This window comes from Artemia franciscana, chromosome 19 (genome assembly GCF_032884065.1).
Source record: "Artemia franciscana chromosome 19, ASM3288406v1, whole genome shotgun sequence".
In the NCBI taxonomy this organism is placed as follows: Eukaryota; Metazoa; Arthropoda; class Branchiopoda; order Anostraca; family Artemiidae; genus Artemia; species Artemia franciscana.
In genome coordinates this window covers 9,834,527-9,856,071 of record NC_088881.1, presented here as the reverse complement: position 1 = coordinate 9,856,071, position 21,545 = coordinate 9,834,527, and the positions used below count along the sequence as shown (strand labels likewise).

The following is a 21,545-nucleotide window of genomic DNA, read 5'->3' as shown; positions in this document are numbered from 1 at the left end:
GTCTAAAACTATAGCAAATGTATCTTTGAGGATGGCTTAATACCCATAGTCCCCAGGGGAAGTTTACGCATATAATTGGTTATTGGGAAGTATATGGACATTTTCAGTGGGGATTTTTCTGGTGGACGGGGGAGGGGTTACGGTGGACGATCTTTCGATGGAATTTTTCATGGGGGAAGTGAAGTTTCCATGGAGGAGGAGCCGGATTTCCAAGCACTATTTAAAATATGATCAGAAATTAAATTTAAAAAAAATAAGCTTTTTCAACTGAAAGTAAGGAGCAACATTAAAACTTAAGACGAATAGAAACCAATACGCATATGAAGTTGGTTTCCCACCATCAATAACTTGATTTATATGCTGAACATTTTTTTAGTACGTTTAAAAAGCTTTTTATTCTAATTAAACGGCCTAGGTGATTCTTAAAGAATTCGGACAAAATTCGAACTTTAGCGTAAAGAGCGAGGTATTGACGTCGGGTGACCCCCTCATATACGTAATACTTTCTGTTTATTTTGTTTGAATGTTGTTCTTTACTTTCACCACAAAAAACTTGTTTTTTTTTTATTTAATAAAGAGTACAGATCGTGTAGATGACCTACTATGAATGCTACTTACAGCTCGTCTTGCCACTAATCCCCCCAAGGCTATCACAGTCACGTACTCTCATCACTTCTAACCTATTCAGAGCTTCATTCTCTTGTCCTTCCTTTGACTTTTTAACTTTTTCTAAAAATGGTATTTTTTTTACCTCTTCCCACAAACCTTACTGACTACCGATTATGATGACGGCGTTCTCGAATAAGTTTATACCAGGTGACTCCATATAAGACAGTCTGTAGGGCTTTCAAATAAAGCACAAGTCAAGCTTTATCATTGAGAGCTGGGGGTTGATGGAGGAGAGGAAGTGAAGTATTCCTCACATACAAGATAGTTTCTGTTGACTTTTAGTTTTATTATCACTGTTTGGCTCCATTAGAAAGAAATCTTTGTTTTTAATTTATCTTTATTCGTTCCAAGATCCCAGCACATCAAGGAGGCACACTCGTGCCTCTATAAAGAGGCGACACACGACAATGTTAAGCGATCTTCGGTTCCAGTGGTCGCAGACGGATGGGGAGGGATGCATTTCGTAGCCCGAGCTCCAACTAAGAAACCTGCAAAATTTCATCCCCCTCCAACTTTTTCTTCATGGGGAAAATCTGGCCGAAAGTTTCGACCTGTCAACCCAAGCCCCCCTTTAACGTTGTCCGATCGGGCTGAAATTCACAAGTTAAGGTCCCCTAGGGCCCAGGAGCTTATCCGCGAAATTTCAGCTTGATCCGATAACTCCTTCCCTGTTTTCCAGAAACCACGCATAGCCACTTAAAATTCATTTACTTTTTTTCCCTAGACGCCTACAGGTCACATCCGACATCGGATCTGGGTGTACAAAGACTCATTCGATGCGGAATTCTCCGAGTAAGTGCCCATGAAAGTTTCGTAGGAAAATCTTAACCCCCCGAAAGTTTCGACCCTCCAACCCCCCCCCCCCCCACCCCTTTTAACGTTGTCCGATCAGGCTGAAATTCACAAGTTAAGGTCCCCTACGGCCCAGGAGCTTATCCGCGAAATTTCAGCTCGATCCGATAACTCCTTCCCTGTTTTCCAGAAACCACCCATTAGCTATTTAATTAACGGATTTCTCTCCATAAGAGCCCATGTTAATTTGAAATTTTTAAAAACTATTGAGAAGTTATATTTACACACATGCAAGTTATTAGCTCAGTTGGTAGAGCGTGAGACTTTTAATCCTCGGGTCAAGGGTTCAAGTCCCTTACGGGCGGGTTTTTTTCACAACATCAAAAAAATTTTGATAACACCTGGACAGCTTATCATTTGAGAGATAACAGAATATTAGCTTCTTATGAGCAAAAGAAACATTTCGGTCATTCTATCTATTTTTTTTTTATTTTATACAATGATTTAAAAGCGGGGGGGGGGGTCCTCTCCTAATTCCTGTACGAGGAGTACAGGAATTATTAAATTACATCCACCATGGATTGTAGAAAAACGTGCAGAATTAATATGAAACAAAATTAAACCTGTACAAAAGAGTCTTTAAAAGCGGGGGGTTTGCCTCTCCTAATAGTCTTCTTATAGTCCTAATTGTAGAAAAACGTACAGAAATAATATGAAAAAAACTTCGTTTTCTTAAAGAGTTAAAGAGGCTGCGTCCCAAAGTCGAACCTTAAAACGTACAGGAATTAGAAGAGGCAGTTGGGGGGCTGCCGCCCCCCAAACCCCCAGCTTTTAAAGACTCTTTTGTACAGGTTTTTTGTTTTTTTGCTAACCCCCAGCTCTTGGCTTCGGAAAGGCCCTCTTTTAATTAACAAAAAATTGAAATGAATGAATAATGGAATAACTTCGAAAAATGTTAAACACAAGAGGACAGGAGAACCATTGCGCCGAAACTAGTAATTAGTAACAATGAAGTCTCCCCCCCCCCCAATAAAAACCTGTACAAAAGAGTCTTTAAAAGCTGGGGGTTTGGGGGGCGGCAGCCCCCCAACTGCCTCTTCTAATTCCTGTACGTTTTAAGGTTCGACTTTGGGACGCAGCCTCTTTAACTCTTTAAGAAAACGAAGTTTTTTTCATATTATTTATAATAGAGGTGGGGGAGTATACCACCATTACGCAGGTAAGCATATGAATGGTATCTTTCATTTCAAACTTATTATGTTCCTGCAATGACCATCCATATTACACATTTAGTCAAAATGTAATTATCCAAATAAACGAAGGTAGCTGGGTAAATGTCTGCCACATATTAATCTGAAAGAAACACAGTCGGATTAAAAAGTACCTGAAAGAAAACCTGAATAAAACCATCCTTCATTAAGAAAAGTCGTTTTTTTTAACTTGGTATTTGGACGCTTCGAAGTGAGAACCAGGACATATTTCATAAATTCTCTTAGAAATAGCCTTCAAGTATGTACGCTGTTATAAATCTCTGGAAGAATGAACTTTGTAGTAACTAAAATTAAATTATTTCAAGAGGTGTAAATATTGAGGTCAAGAAATTGAATGATAAAAGTAAAGTTACATTTCAACTTCTTTCCTGTATACGACTAGTATGGCATAATTTAATCTTATACACCATACTATCAAGAGAGTTCCAAGTGGCAGGATTTTTATCAGAACAATATTATCATTCACATTTTTTTTAAATCTTACTTTTTGGTAGTTTGTTATAGTTTGATGTATTTTTTATAGGTTTTAATCACCAAACTACGATCAACAACAACAATCGAGACACAGCAGTATCGTAAAGCAAGCAAAGCACTACTCATTCTAATTCCTTTGCTGGGTTTGACTTACATTTTAGTAATAACAGGACCGGAAGAAGGGATCCTTGGAACTATTCATTTTCACACTATGGTTATCCTTGTATCTACGCAGGTTAGTTTAATTTATTTACTGTAAAATGTTGTATTTAAAAAAGCAAATATTGACCTTACGTGTTATCTTAGAGTGTTCAAAGCTATAGAAAGGCTCAAGCTGCAGGAACTCAGGGACTAAGTGTGGAAGTCAAGGACGAAAGGGTGGTTTGAAAAGTTTTTGAACTAACAAGAAAGTTTTTCTCAAAACTTGTTATTATGTTTTTATATAATCTCAATGTAACTTCCTAAACTTCTTCCAGTGCACTTCAGTCTTGTTAATCAGTCAAAATAGTACTTGGTGTTCTTCTCTGAAAAATCATTTTTCACGAAGGTGACTGCCTCCTCATTTGACGAAAATCCGTCCTCCGAGCGTCACTTTTAAATGAAGAAACAGAATTGAAGTTGCTGGGGGCTAAATCTGGTGAAAAATATTGTTTGTCAAGTAGAATTAACGTTAATTTGTGGATTTTTATCATGACATCCACTGAGGTTCAAGCGGGCGCGTTCTCTTATTGAAAAAAAAAAAATCCTTTTTTGCAAATTTCTCCGTTTTCCCACAATTTCTGCCTTCAGCTTGTCAATTAATAATGTGTATTCTGCTCCTGTAATGGTTTCTCCTTTTTGAAGATGACTGATTAAAATAGCTCCATCATTATCCCAAAATGCAATTCTCATCACTTTCCCGGCCAAAAAAAAAGTTTTGGCTGTTTTTAAAGCTGGCTCTCCTTTTGCAGTACCCTATTTTGACTGTGTTTTTGTTTAAAGCGTTTTAATCGAGGTTACACTTACATTAATTGGTAAGCGCTAGAACTCAGATTTATTGCACCTAAGCTGCTTCAGCAGAGGGTTTGAAATGTTCATTCAAACAAGTTTTCGGTTTAACGTCAGCAAACGCCTGGTTAGCTTTCTCTCGCCTAAACTTTGATTTGTTATATGAAAAATACTTTGCTTTGACATTTTAGAGCCTCTGCTACCCCTCTCACTCTAATTCTGTTATTTTCTAACAAATTTGGGTGAAAATTAGCGATGTTGTCACCAGTGGTTGGAGTTTTTGGACGTCAGGAAGGTATAACGTTACCAACGCTTTTACTGCTACATTTGAATCCAGCCAGTCAAAATTTCTCTGTGCAAATGACGATTCGGGATTTCCGTACACAGTTCAATACAGATTTGTGTAGGATTACTAACTTTCAAAACAAATAATTTATGACAGCTCTATGCGATTTAATCCATTTATACAAACATATTCACGTTGACTCAATCTAACAACAGTCAAATAAAAACTGGGCCACTGGAACCCCAAAATGGTTCCAACTTCTGTAATACCTGTTAAAAGATGCCTAACTAAATTCTCTGATTTTTATGGATCAAGGCTGTCATATTCAAGTTGAGGTCAATAGCTTGTCATCTCCGTTTACAGGCAGTATCAAAATCTAACGAGTTTAACCGTAGCCATTGAAAGTTATTGGCGTAGGTAAACTCTTATATTTTCATAAATGGGATAAGACGTCTCCCAATAGTGTTTTTTTTTCTTGATTGTGTTATCCAAGAGTGGATGAAGTTTCTTCAAATAGTATTGTTTTCTAGTTGTGTGATCCAAAAGGGGATAAAACTTCTTCCAATAATTTTCTTCCTGATTGCGTGATCCAAAAGTGGGATGAAACTTCCTCAAATAGTTTGTTTTTCCTGATTTTGTGATCCAATAGTGGGATGAAACTTCTTCCAATGGTGTTTTTTTTTCTTGATTGTGTGATCCAAAAGTGGATGAAACGCAAAATGTTCCAATCCATACAGATGAACAGCTTGAAATGTGAGAATGCCTAGCAGAAAAATAAAGTAAACAGCTTGACAAAAAAGGGACTGTTTTAATTTACACATTGTTTGATTTCTTTGAATTTAACCTTAATCGGTTTGCCCGAAGTCAAGTAGAAAAATTCTTAAATGATCGCACTGCTAGCTCTATCAGCATCCTTCTACTCTGTGCTACCCAAATTAGAGAAGTGTCATCAGAAAACGTTGGTACAAATACTATTTCACCTCCAGGGGATAGTTCCCAAAGCTACTTTAATATGACTAAAACAAATTATTTAAACCGTTCACAAAATTAAAGAAAAGTAAAGGTACAAAAACTGACCCTTGGGGTACGCCAGACTCAATAATTCACTTTGAAGGCAAAATATTATGAATACATACTCACTAAAACCGATTAATTAAGACAATTTAAAAAAAGGACTGTCCCGTAAGTGCCGTAAAATTGATATTTCATGCAAAATATCATGGCTAACAGAATTTAAAGCTTTAAGAATATCTAAAAAATAGCAGAAACTTTTTGTCCAAGATCAAGAGCTGAGTTTAAAATACTTGTTCAATAAATCACAACCTTCTCTGTAGTGTAGCTATTGCATAATTCAAATTGTGTAGGACAATATAATGCTACTATCATAAGCTAATAACATAATATAACAAATATATAAAATAAAATGTGGATATGCATAAAAAGTAGGAAAATACATATATAAACAACACAAGAAAAACATGACGCAGAGCAGAAGCAGTATCATAATACATAATGCTGTATTATACAGTTTCATTATAATGAAAATTATATTGACTCATTAAGAATAGCATTTATAGGAATGGAAGAACAGTAAAAAAAAGTGGCCTACTATTAGTATAACTCTCAAAATATCTGGTGAATTTCATTTCAGGTCCTTTGGAGCAAAACGAAGGCCCCCGTCAAGAGTAACATAGATTTGGGTGTAAAAGGACCTTACAATAGCAATAAAATAAAATAAACTCTATTCAATTAATCAAGGCTGCTGGTTCATTGGGACTAAATGATGATTAAAATAAGATTAATAGAAAATAACGTAAAAACAACTGATTAATGATAATTTCAATTATATTACAGTATAGCATTTCGAGAAAACTTTAACTAAAAGTAATTTTAATTAGGAGGGGGGCTCAGTAACAGTTCTTAGAAATTTTATTTAGCTGCTATTTCATTACTCCTTATGGAAGGATTTTTTTACTTTTCAGTAAACAATATGAATTTTATCATTCGGGAAAAGAGAGAATACTGTCCTATGCTTCTCTGTTAATTAGTTTCCTTATTGTATTGGTGTTTTATTGTGATTAAATAAAAAAAAACAAGTTTTTTTTAACTGAAAGTAAGGAGCGACATTAAAACTTAAAACGAACAGAAATTACTTCGTATATGAAAGAGGCTGCTTCCTCATCAACGCCCCGCTCTTTACGCTAAAGTTTGACTCTGTCTATCAATTCTTCTTTTTAAAACAGTAAAAACTTTAGCGTAAAGAGCGGGGCGTTGATGAGGAAGCAGCCTCTTTCATATACGAAGTAATTTCTGTTCGTTTTAAGTTTTAATGTCGCTCCTTACTTTCAGTTAAAAAAACTTGTTTTTTTTTATTTAATTTCTGAACGTTTTTAAATCAATGCATGTTTTGATTTTGGCTCTCCGCAGAGGAATAATTAAAACGAAATTTTCATTATTTTTTTTTTTGGCTAAATGGCTTTCTCATAATTTTGATCGAATGATTTTGAGAAAAAAAGAGCGGGGAAGGAAGCCTAGTTGCCCTCCGATTTTTTGGTTAATTAAAAAGGCAACTAGAACTTTTAATTTTTTCGAATATTTTTATTAGTAAGAGATTTACGTAACTTATAAATTAGCTTACGTAAAGAACTTTTGTATTCTCATATTTTTATTACATATCTGAGGGGGTTCGCCCCCTTGTCAGATCGTCGCTCTTTACACTAAAGCTTAAATTTTGTCCCAATTCATTAAGAATGACCCCAGAATCACAAAAGCCGTAGAATAAATAGTTGAAATTACTAAAAATACTTTAACGTAAAGAGCGAGGTATTAGGAGGAGGTGAGCCCCTCAAATGGGTAATAATTTCTGTTTGTTTTTAGTTTTAATGCTGTTCCTTACTTCCAGCTGAAAGTACTTTTTCATATTTATTTTTTCATTGTGTTTTTAAATAATGCTAGTAAATCCTGCGCTCCCTTCATGGAGATTTTCATCCCCCATGACAAATTATCGATGGAAAGTTCCCCCAGAATATCTCCCTCTTCTCAACCCCTTCCCCAACCAAAAAAATCCTCCTGAAAACGCCTGTACACTTCCCAATAACCATTACTATATGTAAGCATTGTTCAAAGTTTGTAACTTGTTGCCCCTCCCATGGGGACTGTGGGGGAGTAAGTCGTCCCTAAAGACATAGTTATAAGGTTTTTCGACTTCGCTGAATAAAATGGCTATCTCAGAATTTTGATCCATTGACTTTGGTAAAATAATTACCGTGGGAGGGGGCCTAGGTGCCCTCCAATTTTTTTGGTCACTTAAAAAGGGCACTAGAACTTTTCATTTCCGTTAGAATGAGCCCTCTTGCAACATTCTAGGACAACTGGGTCGATACGATCACCCCTGGGGAAAAAAAAAAAAAAAAAAAAAAACAAATAAACACGCATCCGTGATCTGCCTTCTGGCAAAAAATACAAAATTCCACATTTTTGTAGATAGGAGCTTGAAACTTCTACAGTAGGGTTCTCTGATACGCTGAATCTGATGGTGTGATTTTCGTTAAGATTCTATGACTTCTAGGGGGCGTTTCCCCCTATTTTCTAAAATAACGCAAATTTTCTCAGGCTCGTAACTTTTGATGGGTAAGACTAAACTTGATGAAACTTATATATTTAAAATCAGCATTAAAATGCGATTCTTTTGATGTAGGTATTGGTATCAAAATTCCATTTTTTAGAGTTTTGGTTACTATTGAGCCGGGTCGCTCCTTACTACAGTTCGTTACCACGAACTGTTTGATAGAACTATTGCAAATTTTCAATATAAATTTTCAAATACAATTTGATTTTTTAATTTTCAATACAAATTTTCAATATAGTGGATAACACTGTTCCTGAAGTGAATGTCAGAAAGGCAGACAAATAACGCCGCATTTTATTCCCTTATCGTATTTACCTGTTATAAGTCGGACCAACGTTTCGGTATGATAATTTGAGCATGACAAAAGAACAAAATGCTACAAACATTACCACAAAATTACAAGCAAATTTGCAAAAAAAATTTCAGTTACACCCTGAGCTTCTCTGTAGTCTTATTATTCATTTATTAAATTTATTTATATTTATTACATTTATTATATAATATTATTTATTATATATTTTATAATATAAAATATATAATATTATTTTATGTATTTTTATAATATTATATATTTTATTATATAATATTTATTATTTATCTTTATTATATTTATATTTAGTATATTCTCTGTATTCTTATTGTTAGTGGTAATTAGCAAAATACCACTAACGAATATTTTTAAACTTCATAATAAACACCTTTAGACATCACTTAAGTTACCATAAGAGGAGTATGTTTTGCATTTATTTATCACAATTTCAACATTTTTGTATACTTTATAAATGCTTTTATAAATACTTTATTTAATACTTTTATTTATAAATACTTTATATATTCCAACTGGAAAAAGTTTTGAATGTCTCTACAATGTCTATACTCCATTTTATAAGTTTGGTTTACTTTAGCACCACTTTACCATTAGATATTAGTTCTTTAGCACCACATATAATAAAACAAATTAGTATGTTTCGAATAGCTTCAGAGTATCATTCATACTCAACAATCTCATCTGGAGATAATTTGCTCATATCATATGTGCCACTGCCATAGAGGTACACTGTCATTACGACATGATGGTGTAGAAGTGTGGAATATGTTGCCCAACTATATAAAAGAATCAATTTTGCCAAGTTCGTTCTGAAAAACATTTAAAAATATCTCATTGAGCAGATTAAAGTTGTTCGTTTAGTTTTCCCGTTTATTGTTTTGTGAATAAGGTATGTATCCCGTTTGTTGCGATAATCTTTTGAAGTAATTCGTTTAGTTTAAATTTATTCATTAACTAATAACTTTATTTGCTTAACGAATCTTTTGTTCAATTTCGCTAAGTTCGTTCTGTAAAAATATTAAAAAATATCTTACTGAATAGAATAAAGTTGTTTGTTTAGTTTTCCCGTTTATTGTATTGTGAATAAGGTATCTGTCCTGTTTGATACGATGACCTTGTGAAGTAATTTGTTTCTTTTCATATACAGAATAGTCCTACATTGCCACGAACAAATATAAGAATTGATTTTGCTAATCTCATTCAGAAAAAAAAATTAAAATATCTTACTGAGTAGATAAAATGATTGTTTACATGTTTTTGTTATCTAATTTTTCGTTCTTTGTTGTTTGATTAATTTTTTTCTGCTTAATGTTATTCGAAAAAGGTATCTTTTTGTTCAGTGTGATTTTTTTTTGCACATGATTGATTTATCAAGTTCCCGTAATGGCCCTTTTAGGCCTCTGATATGTTGGAAGTTCGGGAATATGTGTATTTATTGTTTTTTATTTTGTCGATAAATCAAGTCATGTCAAATTGTAATAATTATGCTAGGAACCAAGTCTGTCTTCAAATATTTAGCAAAACAATGAATAAAATGGAAGAAAAAAGTTAGGAGTTTAAATATCGAATTTTTTGCCTTAAATTTCTCGTCTATACAAATTATTTTCCATCCGGCTTCTATAAAAGATAGATAACTTTCATCTTAGATGAAAGGAAGATATTTCCATTAAAGAGAGGTTCTCAAGCGCTCTCTCAAAAGGAACGCTGAAGAGCGTATTCTTATCCTTGAAATCCCACACCGGTCTTCAATTTTTTTCAAGGGATCATCTACTTTCAGTCACCTGGTGAACCTTTTGAAGTGCCACTAGTCCCCCACACCTGGAAATTTAAATGTGTTCTTAGACCAAACTGGCTACACGTGACATACGATGAAACAACTTAGAAAACAAGAAAAACAATTATAAATTACAAAAAAACTATCCTTTTGAACAAACGAGTTTTTTTCCGTATGGTTGACTTCAAAAGGTTTGTCTTTCTTTTAAACTGAGGACGGCTTATTGGAGATCTTTGCACAAATGTCTGCTTTGTCTTTTTGGCGTTGTCATAAACTAGAAGTTACCCCCGTTCGTTTTTTTACGTCAATTGATTTTCTTCTTTTTTCGTTGTTTTATCATACCCTCAGTCTTTATACCATATATGGCAAACTCCTTGCCACGGATAAGGCGCATCTTTCAAGAGTAGTGCGTGCCATTTACTACTTCTAATAATAATTCGCTGCAGCATCAAGCCGTCTGAGGCTCACATAGCTACACACACTCCTCCTCCGTCACAATCTGTTAAAAGTCTCACTCTTAACACTTTAACAGGAATTTCCCATTTCCCTTGCATCTAGCTTTACGAAATCCTTCCACCCTAATCATGCATGACCTGCCTTCTTTTTAGACCTAGACCGGTTGGCCAAATAGGACAATTTTCTGTTATCTATCATCCTTCTTCAACAGAAAGTTCTCCAGTCATCTCAATCTTTCTGTCATTATAGTCTTAGTTAGGAAGTTTGAACCACACTTTTCGTACAGTCTACTGTTTAAACACAGTCAGTCAGTCGGGTATCCAAAACATTCCGTAAGTAATTTCTCTAGAAAATATCTAGTAAATTTTCATCAGTTTTTCGGGGCTGTTGTAAACGATTTTGGAAGTTGACCACTCCTTGTTTCTATTATTGTTTTTTTCTTCACTTAACTTTATTCGAACTTTTGCAATATCATGAATCACTGCATGATATAACACTTGTCTCTATAGTTAGCATTCTAGATATTAATTAAAAACAAGTTTTCTTAAATGAAAGCAAAGAAGTGATATTAAAACTTACAAAGAACAAAAATTATTTCAAACATGAGAATGGCTGCCCATCCTGAAGAAGTTGACCACTCCTTGTTTCTATTATTGTTTTTTTTTTCTTCACTTAACTTTATTGGAAGTTTTGCAGTATCATGAATCACTGCATGATATAACACTTGTCTCTATAGTTAGCATTCTAGATATTAATTAAAAACAAGTTTTCTTAAATGAAAGCAAAGAAGTGATATTAAAACTTACAAAGAACAAAAATTATTTCAAACATGAGAATGGCTGCCCATCCTGAAGAAGTTGACCACTCCTTGTTTCTATTATTGTTTTTTTTTTCACTTAACTTTATTGGAAGTTTTGCAGTATCATGAATCACTGCATGATATAACACTTGTCTCTATAGTTAGCATTCTAGATATTAATTAAAAACACGTTTTCTTAAATGAAAGCAAAGAAGTGATATTAAAACTTACAAAGAACAAAATTATTTCAAACATGAGAAGGGCTGCCCATCCTGAACCTTCCTCTCTTGAAACTAAAGTTTTTTCTTGTAGTGGTTTAAAAATACTTCTTATTTCGCATCAACGGCCCCTGTGTCTCAGCAGTCGTTCTTAAAGTATTGGTAGAAAAATTCAAACTCTACTATGATGAGTCGAGGGATCAAGAAGGCAGTCCTTCTTAGATACGGAATAATTCACGTTCCTTTTAGTTTTAATGCTGCTCTTTATGTTCATTCGAGAATTGTTTTTTATTTAATTTTGTTCCTGTTTCATAGTCTACAAAGAGTCACTCTAAATATGAAAAGGGCCACCACCCCTGAAACAGTACTCTTCCAGTCATAATTTGACAATCATAATTTGAAATTATACATGCCTAAGTGTCAGGAATATTTTTCTGTCATAAGAAGAGGGCTACCGCCCTGCATCTCCCTTATTCAGTTTTAGTCTAAATGAAAGGAGATGCAAGATTTATTACAACCCCCCCAACACTTTCTATATTAATTTGAAGGATCATGGAAAAATAAAAAAATGGGTATTGAAATACATTCTTTGAGACATATGCCCCCCTCCCGCACCGACAAATATAATGACATACCATCCCTCCGTTATAATAGCCCATGCACCATTATACGTCACTATAATTTTACCAAACAAATAATAAAGTAAATTTCTATATTGCCCATTGTTCTTATATAGATTACATGATACACGACTTTACGCAAACTAAAGCACCACTGTGTGAAATTATTTCCATTGCAATTGGGAAGCTCAATTTATAGTACTTCGACACTTTTAAATCGACTAACTATCCCAGAATTTATCGTCCATACAGCTTGGTCCTCTTTATAAAAGAATTGCTGTTTGGGGCCAGAAAATGGCAGGGCATGTACTCTTTCCATGGCACGATCTTTTTGGTTTCTTAAAAAAGGCACTAGAACTTTCATTTCTGTTCAGTTGGTTACTTCCTCGATCATATAGGACCATTAGTCTGATATGATTATCCACGTGGAAAAAAACAATTAAAGAAAAATATGATCATACATCCATGATCTTTTTTCTTGCAAAATTCCGTTTTGTTTTCTAGATACGAGTAGAAAGTGATTTGATGGTACGATTTTTGTCGAAATCACTTGACTTTTTGCGGGCGTTCCACTCCTTTACTGAAAATTTGAATACTTTTCTCGGGCTCTCAGCTTTTGATGGGTAGCCCTAAACTTGATGAATTTCACATATTTGAAATCGGTATAAAAAGCCACATATCAATTTCCTTTTTATAGTTTCGGTTACTATTAACCGGAATGCCTCCTCACTTACAGCTAGTAATCATGGACTGTTTAACCAGTTGTGTGAGTATTTTTCAGCCGTAGTAGACATAAAATTCCAGATATAATAAAGTCATTTGTATTTTAAAAGTAAATAGTTTATTTTAATGCAAGAAACAATATACTCAAAAACATGTCTATATAAAAGAGAGAAAAAGTCAAACATTAAGATGCGTAAAAGGAGGTAAACATTTTTCATCAACGAAAAATCAAGAATGAAAATGGACTGAGTCCAGCAAAATAAGCAATAAGAAAAACCAATTGTGACGAACTATCCCAAGGGATTGTCAAATCTCCACCACTTGATTAACATCTTGAGGCCAAGTTCATTCCTCAACGTATGCCATGTTCCTGCTACACCACGCCTCTTGGCACGCCACATTACACACTTTCGTAACGCTTGGTGCAAGTTACCTGCTCTAATGTTGTTTAACCCTCAAAATTTTGTAAAAAATAACATTAAATAATATCTACGGAAAGAAGTTTTTAGTTTTGTTTAAAAGAGTATTTTGGTGTTCATCCAAATTGACACGAGGAACAATCAACGTAGAGACATTAGTTGTTGGGCATCCTCCCAAAGAGCAGTTGACAAACACACGATTAAATATATATTAAAAGTTAATGGACGGTAAGTGTACTTATTAGAAGCATGGCTGATCAGTAGCATTAAACAACATCCCAAGAATTACGCGTGAAAAGTGGTAATACTTAATATTAAAAATACTTCAATTAATCTAACTAAAAAAAATTAGTTAAAAATATAATTAAGCCTCTAGGTTTTAAATTATATAATTATACCCTAGGCTCTTGTATCTTGTCAATAACGGATCAAATACTTGTTTTCTCAAGCTAAAAACAACAAAAATTATGAATGAAGACTAAATTATCAGCGTAATTTTGAAATTGAGAATCTTTACTTGGCACTTGCGCTGGAGTGTATCTTAAGATTGGGGGTGAGGCTGAAATTATGTAGCTGTGTAAACAAAATCATAAGGATGGAGAAAATCATAATAGGTTCAAGATTGTTTTTCAGGGGGTAAGGAATTTTAAAGCTTAAGACCTCTCTGCTTACATATGATCTTTTGGTGTTGCACTGTCAATAGTTTATATATATATATATAGAGTATATAACAAAACATGAAGATTCACTTGCAAAAATAGCCCAGGGTTCGGAAAAAAATCCCAAATTATTAAATAATAATGTACAATACAAAATAATAAATATAAAAATATGTTGTGTACTTCTTAAGGGCAATTTTTTACACAACTTCTTTGCTGAAGCTATCTACTGGAATCCCAAAATCTTAGAAAAATACCAAAGAACGAAGAGTAATTTCATACAGCCTATTAATAAAATTAGAGTGAATTCAGCAATAATTATCTTTTTTTTCTCCTGTTTTACTTGTCAGCTTACGAAATTGTTGGTGAGAATATATATGAAACTGAATAAGGGAGATGCAGGGCAGTAGCCCTCTTCTTATGACAGAAAAATATTCCTGACACTTAGGCATGTCTAATTTCAAATTATGATTGTCAAATTATGACTGGAAGAGTACTGTTTCAGGGGTGGCGGCCCTTTTCATATTTAGAGTGACTCTTTGTAGACTATGAAACAGGAACAAAATTAAATAAAAAACAATTCTCGAATGAACGTAAAGAGCAGCATTAAAACTAAAACGAACGTGAATTATTCCGTATCTAAGAAGGACTGCCTTCTTGAGCCCTCGACTCATCATAGTAGAGTTTGAATTTTTCTACCAATTCTTTAAGAACGACTGCTGAGACACAGGGGCCGTGGATGCGAAATAAGAAGTATTTTTAAACCACTACAAGAAAAAACTTTAGTTTCAAGAGAGGAAGGTTCAGGATGGGCAGCCCTTCTCATGTTTGAAATAATTTTGTTCTTTGTAAGTTTTAATATCACTTCTTTGCTTTCATTTGAGAAAACTTGTTTTTAATTAATATCTAGAATGCTAACTATAGAGAAAAGTGTTATATCATGCAGTGATTCATGATACTGCAAAACTTCCAATACAGTTAAGTGAAGAAAAAAAAAACAATAATAGAAACAAGGAGTGGTCAACTTCCAAAATCGTTTACAACAGCCCCGAAACACTGAGGAAAACTTGCTAGATACTTTCTAGAGAAATTACCAACGGAATGTTTTGGATACCCGACTGACTGACCGTGTTTAAACAGTAGACTGTACGAAAAGTGTGGTTCAAACTTCCTAACTAAGACTATAATGACAGAAAGATTGAGATGACTGGAGAACTTTCTGTGGAAGAAGGATGATAGATAGCAGAAAATTGTCCTTTTTGGCCAACCGGTCTAGGTCTAAAAAGAAGGCAGGTCGTGCTTGATTAGGGTGGAAGGATTTCGTAAGGCTAGATGCAAGGGAAATTCCTGTTAAAGTGTTAAGAGTGAGACTTTTAACAGATTGTGACGGAGGAGGAGTGTGTGTAGCTATGTGAGCCTCAGACGGCTTGATGCTGCAGCGAATTATTATTAGAAGTAGTAAATGGCACGCACTACTCTTGAAAGATGCGCCTTATCCGTGGCAAGGAGTTTGCCATATATGGTATAAAGACTGAGGGTATGATAAAACAACGAAGAAAAGAAGAAAATCAATTGACGTAAAAAAACCAACGGGGGTAACTTCTAGTTTATGACAACGCCAAAAAGACAAAGCAGACATTTGTGCAAAGATCTCCAATAAGCCGTCCTCAATTTAAAAGAAAGACAAACCTTTTGAAGTCAACCATACGGAAAAAAAATTTGTTTGTTCAAAGGGAAAGTTTTTTTTGTAATTTTTAATTGTTTTCTCCTTCTCTATGTTGTTTTATTTGATGTCACATATATCCAGTCTGGTCTAAGAACGTATTTAAGTTTCCAGGTGTGGGGGACAAATGGCACTTCAAAAGGTTAACCAGGTGACTGAAAGCGGATGACCCCTTGAAAAAAAGTGAAGACCGGTGTGGAATTTCAAGGACAAGAATACGCTCTTCAGCTTTCCTTTTGAGAGAGCGCTTGAGAACCTCTCTTTATTGGAAATATCTTCCTTTCATCTAAGATGTAGATGTAGATGAAACTTGTAGAGTAGGGTTCTCTAATACGCTGAATTTGACGGTGTGATTTTCGTTAAGATTCTATGACATTTAGGGGGTGCTTTACCCTATTTTCTAAAATAAGGCAAACTTCCTCAGGCTCGTAACTTTTGATGGGCCTCAGGCTCGTAACTTTTGATGGGAAAGACTAAAGTTGATGAAACTTATATAGTTAAAACCAGATAAAAATACGACTCTTTTGATATAACCATTGCTATCAAATTTCCGTTTTTTAGAGTTTCGGTTACTATTGAGCCGGGTCACTTTTTACTGCAGTTCATTACCACGAACTTTGATTGGTTAAATCATCGAGCGCTATAGTTCTAAGAATATTCATTTTCACTCACTCTAACCTTAAGATTTGGTTTTAATCCTTTATTTCTGTGTCATTATACGATACGAGAGAGAGAGAGAGAGAGAGAGAGAGAGAGAGAGAGAGAGAGAGAGAGAGAGAGAGAGAGAGAGAGAGAGAGAGAGAGAGAGAGAGAGAGAGAGAGAGAGAGAGAGAGAGAGAGCGAGCAAGAGAGAGAGAGAGATAGTGGAAAAGTAATGCGACTCGTTAAAACCATTAAAATGACTTAACATTTTCTCTGCTTACCATTTATATGTGTTTTACTTATAATTATTATGGTTCCATGGGAGCCGGTCTTCTTTGTTCTGAGTGATCCGACTAAATTGGTTAAAAATTGCTGTGACCTAATTTGCACATTATCTCTCTCTCTCACTCGCTGTCTCTCTCTCTCTCTCTCTCTCTCTCTCTCTCCTCTCTCTCTCTCTCTCTCTCGCTCTCTCTCTCTCTCTCTCTCTCTCTCTCTCCCTCTCTCTCTCTCTCTCTCTCTCTCTCCTTCGCTCTCTATCTTTTTCTTTATTGATAAGAGTAAGTGTTATAAATATTAGTGTATTATTGTAAAATATTATTATATTGTAAATATTATTGTAAGTTCTCGCTCCTTTACAGACTATAGAGTCTTTATCTGGATCAGTGTCTTGTATTTTTTGGATGACTTTTTTTTTATTACAAAATTTATTTTATGATTGTTTTTTATTGTGTGTGTTTTTATTTTATGATATATTTTATTGTGTGTGTGTATTCCTTTATTGTTCCAACTTCTTAGTTCCATATTTTTTCTATTCTAGGGTTTCACAGTATCCCTTTTCTATTGTTTTTTAAATTCCGAGGTAAGGACAACAATTCACCATAGACTTGAGAGGTGGCATATGAAGCGATCAATATCAAGAAGAAGGTCGTCACAAGCGAGAAGTCTAAATTCAATGAAAGAGGATAACCTTGAAACGTCAAGGTGAGTTTCAAGTGGTCAAAGAAAAGTATTAAGTAGTTTGATTGACAAAATGAAATTATACGATAGACCTTAGGCCGTTTTTTGCTCATCACTGTCGTACGATCTTACATCTTCCGACCAAAACGATTTTAAGGGATATCTTAGGACTAAAATATTGCTTCTTATGTCGTTTTTACGGAAACATCTTTCATTATTTTGTTCTAATTAGCGGCCTTAGAGAGCAATGATGAGTTTATCGTCAAAGTTCTCTCATTGGATGAAAAATGGCGTTCTTCACTCTTTTTATTAACATCACTGAGCTCTGAAATCACAATGATGTGATCTGAAATCACAGTTCATCACAATGATGAACTGAAGAATAGTAATCTCTGCAGAAAGATGTAAAATCTTAGAAGCAAAGTCTTAGTGCTAAAGAATGGGATTAACCTGGTGTACCAGCGAAATCTTTTATTAATAAAAAATGATCAAATCATGATTAAAATCATGTTACAAGCTATCAGAGGGTTAAAGTAAGGCTGTATTTACGGACTATACGGTATTTGTAAGTTACTGAAAGTTCGGAAAAAAAAGTCAATTGCTCGGAAATAAAAAAATATATTATTACATAGGGTAGCAGGAAACTGGCCATGTAATCTAAAAAATTTTAAAGAAACACAAGACAGAAAATAGAGACATTTCAAGTCAAGCAAGGGTTTAACTTGGGAATAGTTAGTATCCTGTATAAGAATCCTTGCTTTATCATATAGTTTTGAAAGTGGCTTCAATGATGAAGAAAAAGTTGACATCCCAATAATAGAACAGTATGAAATATAAGACTGAACTAACTGTAGAATAGGAGTCTAAGAATTGACCCCTGGAAAATGTGTTTCAACTTATAAGGACCCCGAGGCTTCTACAGATTTTTATTTTGATGAGGTCAATATGAGACTTGAAGGAGAGATTTTCATTAAACAAGATGCCCAAGAATTAAACGCAACGATCCCTAGGCCTATTAAGAGAACCTCTCTATACATGTATTTCATTTAAACTAGAACAGTCCCTTGAAACTCTTGGAAAAATGAGAAAAGATGACTTTCCAACATTTAAGGCAAGATCGTTAACATCAAAACATTGAGCAACTCTTTCAAAAGGGCAATCATGTTTGAACGAAGATCGGAATCAGATCTACCGGCTGTACTAAGAGTAGTGTCATCCGCAAAAGCTATAAGTGTATCAGACTCTTGTCACAATTGGTCACAATTAACAAACTCTTGTCACAGTTAGTGACAGTTGTAAGTTAACAAAGACGACAGTAAGGGCTTAGATTTATAACCACATTTATAAGATCATCAACATAAATTAAAGATAGCATCGGCCCAATCACAGATAGTTGTGGAACACCAGATAAATATGTTATAAACCAAAAATAAGCACTCCCTCTCAAATAAAGAACCTTGTGTGTTATTGAATCAAATGTTTATTTACATCGAGAAAAAGAGCTGCAGATATCAGACCAGAGTCAAGAGATGTATGTATACAATTCAAAGATTCAGACATGCATGGCCAGTTGAGTTATTTGCCCTGAAAACCAAACTAGGAATTTAATAAACATTCCTAGTACCAGTAACCAGTAGATGGGGATCTTCACATTTTCAACCTGTTGGAAAGAAATTATAGCGCTTCCTCAAGAACGACAAAATTATTTTTACTGAGAGCAATTTACGTTAAACTGACAATCAATTTTTATTGAACAGATACACTAGAGTGATAGTGATTTCTGTTTTCAGCGAGGAAATTATTTTACTTAAACTGAATTAATTTTACTGAACTTCAGCGAGGAATATATTAGAAAAAAAACTAGCAGAGTTGTTCTGTGATCCATCTTCAAAAAGTATAGTAAACAAGAAGGCTTTAAAGCACTTTGGAAGACACCATTTCAAAAGTCATATTGACAAGTCTCGTAAGAGCAGAAACGATGACACGAAAAATGAACTTGACAACCTTAGAAGAAATACAGTCTGGGCCAGAAGATGCAGAACCCTCCAAACCATTGACAATTTTGACTATTTCAAATTCATAGAGAGGCTCCAAAGCAATTGATTTAAGACAAATAAGTCCAAGATAAGACCTAAAATCGTTTAGAGAAGAAGAAGAACTGACAGAAGAGGCTGTAGTTTTTCCGATATATGCAAAGTAAGAAATAAGTGCGTCTTGCACTTTCAGCTCCCCTTCTACGATTTTATCATCAATCAAAACACTTGAAGGGACAAAAGAGGGCCAAGAAGATGGCCCGATAACTGAATTGATTACTTGTCATGTTTTCTTTATGTCTTTACCACACGCAAATAATTTACTATAGTAAAATGACGATTTGGCCCTCCGGTAAAGCGAATTGTAATTTTTTTATAAACTTTAAAAATTTGAAAGCTTCAAAAATTCCTATAAGCTTTAAAAACGGCTTAGAGAACCTGTAGACATTCTAAATGTTATTTTTTCCTCCTGCTCCTAAGAAGTTTAGAAGTCATCCAAGGATTCAAAGGGGTTGTTCACTTCGCTTGCGGATTCAACTGGGATGTATAACAAGTATCCAGTATAATTTTTTTCAAAGAGCCTTAAAAAGAATTAAAAATTGAATCTACATCAGATTCATGTTCGAAAATACCTCTTGAATGATCTACCAAACGCGATCAAGAAAACCCTATCTGCTGACCATTAAATTTTAGAAATATAAAACTAGCTCCTTGGTGATTCCTAGGTAAGGGGTAAAAAAAATCTACACGGAAAAAAAGGTAAATGATCTGAGCTATCACTCATCAATGCAGAATTTTGTAGCAAAGCTAACGATGACAAACCATTACAAAGCAAAGAAGCATTAATATCAGTTATGCAGATTGGAATACATGCTGAAGGTAATGTGCCACAAGCAAGAATAGCTGAGAGAAAATCTAAGGAAGAGATGACCTCCGTCACACAAATTCATATTGAAGTCACCCATAACGACAAGTTCACATGAATGCTCATGGATTGCATCCAAAACCTCATCAAGAATCCGAAGGAAAGAGGTAATAGACCAACTAGAAGACGGTACATATTACTAACAATCAGAGGTTTTGTTTGGGTTTTAATGTCAATAAACATAAATTTCCATGTCCCTTCTTCATTTCTAGACAGGTCATGTCTTACAGAGTACTGAAGATATTCCGAAAAGAAGCAAGGCCACATTTAGTCATCCTACTATGATTCAGATAGACTACTCCATCTTAAACCCAGGGAGATGCAATAGAGATTCGTTTAGAAACTTCATTTAAATCCAAAATATTATTTCTAGCAGCTGAAAAATGGGAATTTGATGTAAATTTATTATACTGACCTATTGAATTATTTTTTAAACTAAGAACATTAATAGGATTATTTTGAATCTGATGTAGTCGCTCACCCAAGGAGATGATGTGACCGGAGCTCATTTCGGGCAAATTCAAAGTATATTCAAATTAGGATTCATGACGTACCACCCACCCCCCCAGCTTCAAATAACCCCATTTTTAAAACAAATAATACAGAAAAGAATAAACAACGATAGAAAATATAACAAAAACCAAAGTTTAAAACTTATTTCACGTTGAATGAATTTTTCTAGAAGAGGTCACTTCGTTAAAATACTACCATTAATCTTGCAGGAAAATTAGAATCAGTCATTTATTAATTATACCTGTGTGACTAGTATTTTTTCCATAGGAATTACCTGTAAATAGTTTTTATACAGTTGTTTTATTAAATCCAAATCAAACAACTAGCCAAAGAGGCTTATCGATGCTGGCCTTTCGGCTAGTCAGTAACCACTTTTGTTGTCTTTGACCCTGCCCCCGTTTGCTCAAAACCTTCGGCCCCTCAAGCTTATAATTTCCTTTCAGTATTATTTGTGAATCTTTTAATCGCCAGTAAGTCATCAATTCTCACCCTGTTTTTGCCAATACCTCCTACTGTATTTAAAAAAAATGTTATAAAAATGTATAACTCATTTAATTTATATAAATAGATACTTCTTATTATTTTTGTTATTACTACAAATAAAGTCTTGATAATTTTAAACATTCGTGCAAAGACAAGCAAAAAT

The 21,545-nt window shown here is 34.3% G+C and overlaps 1 protein-coding gene across 2 annotated transcripts in view; it reads left to right on the top strand.

Moving 5' to 3' along the window:
- Positions 1-21,545, top strand: part of LOC136039273 (diuretic hormone receptor-like) — a 214,200-nt gene that overhangs the window by 177,263 nt on the left and 15,392 nt on the right. For both annotated transcript variants that reach the window (XM_065722850.1, XM_065722851.1), the window contains 2 exons: positions 3,256-3,441; positions 17,289-17,452. In XM_065722850.1, coding sequence (XP_065578922.1) covers positions 3,256-3,441; positions 17,289-17,452 — 350 coding nt within the window. The remainder of the gene's footprint in view (positions 1-3,255; positions 3,442-17,288; positions 17,453-21,545) is intronic.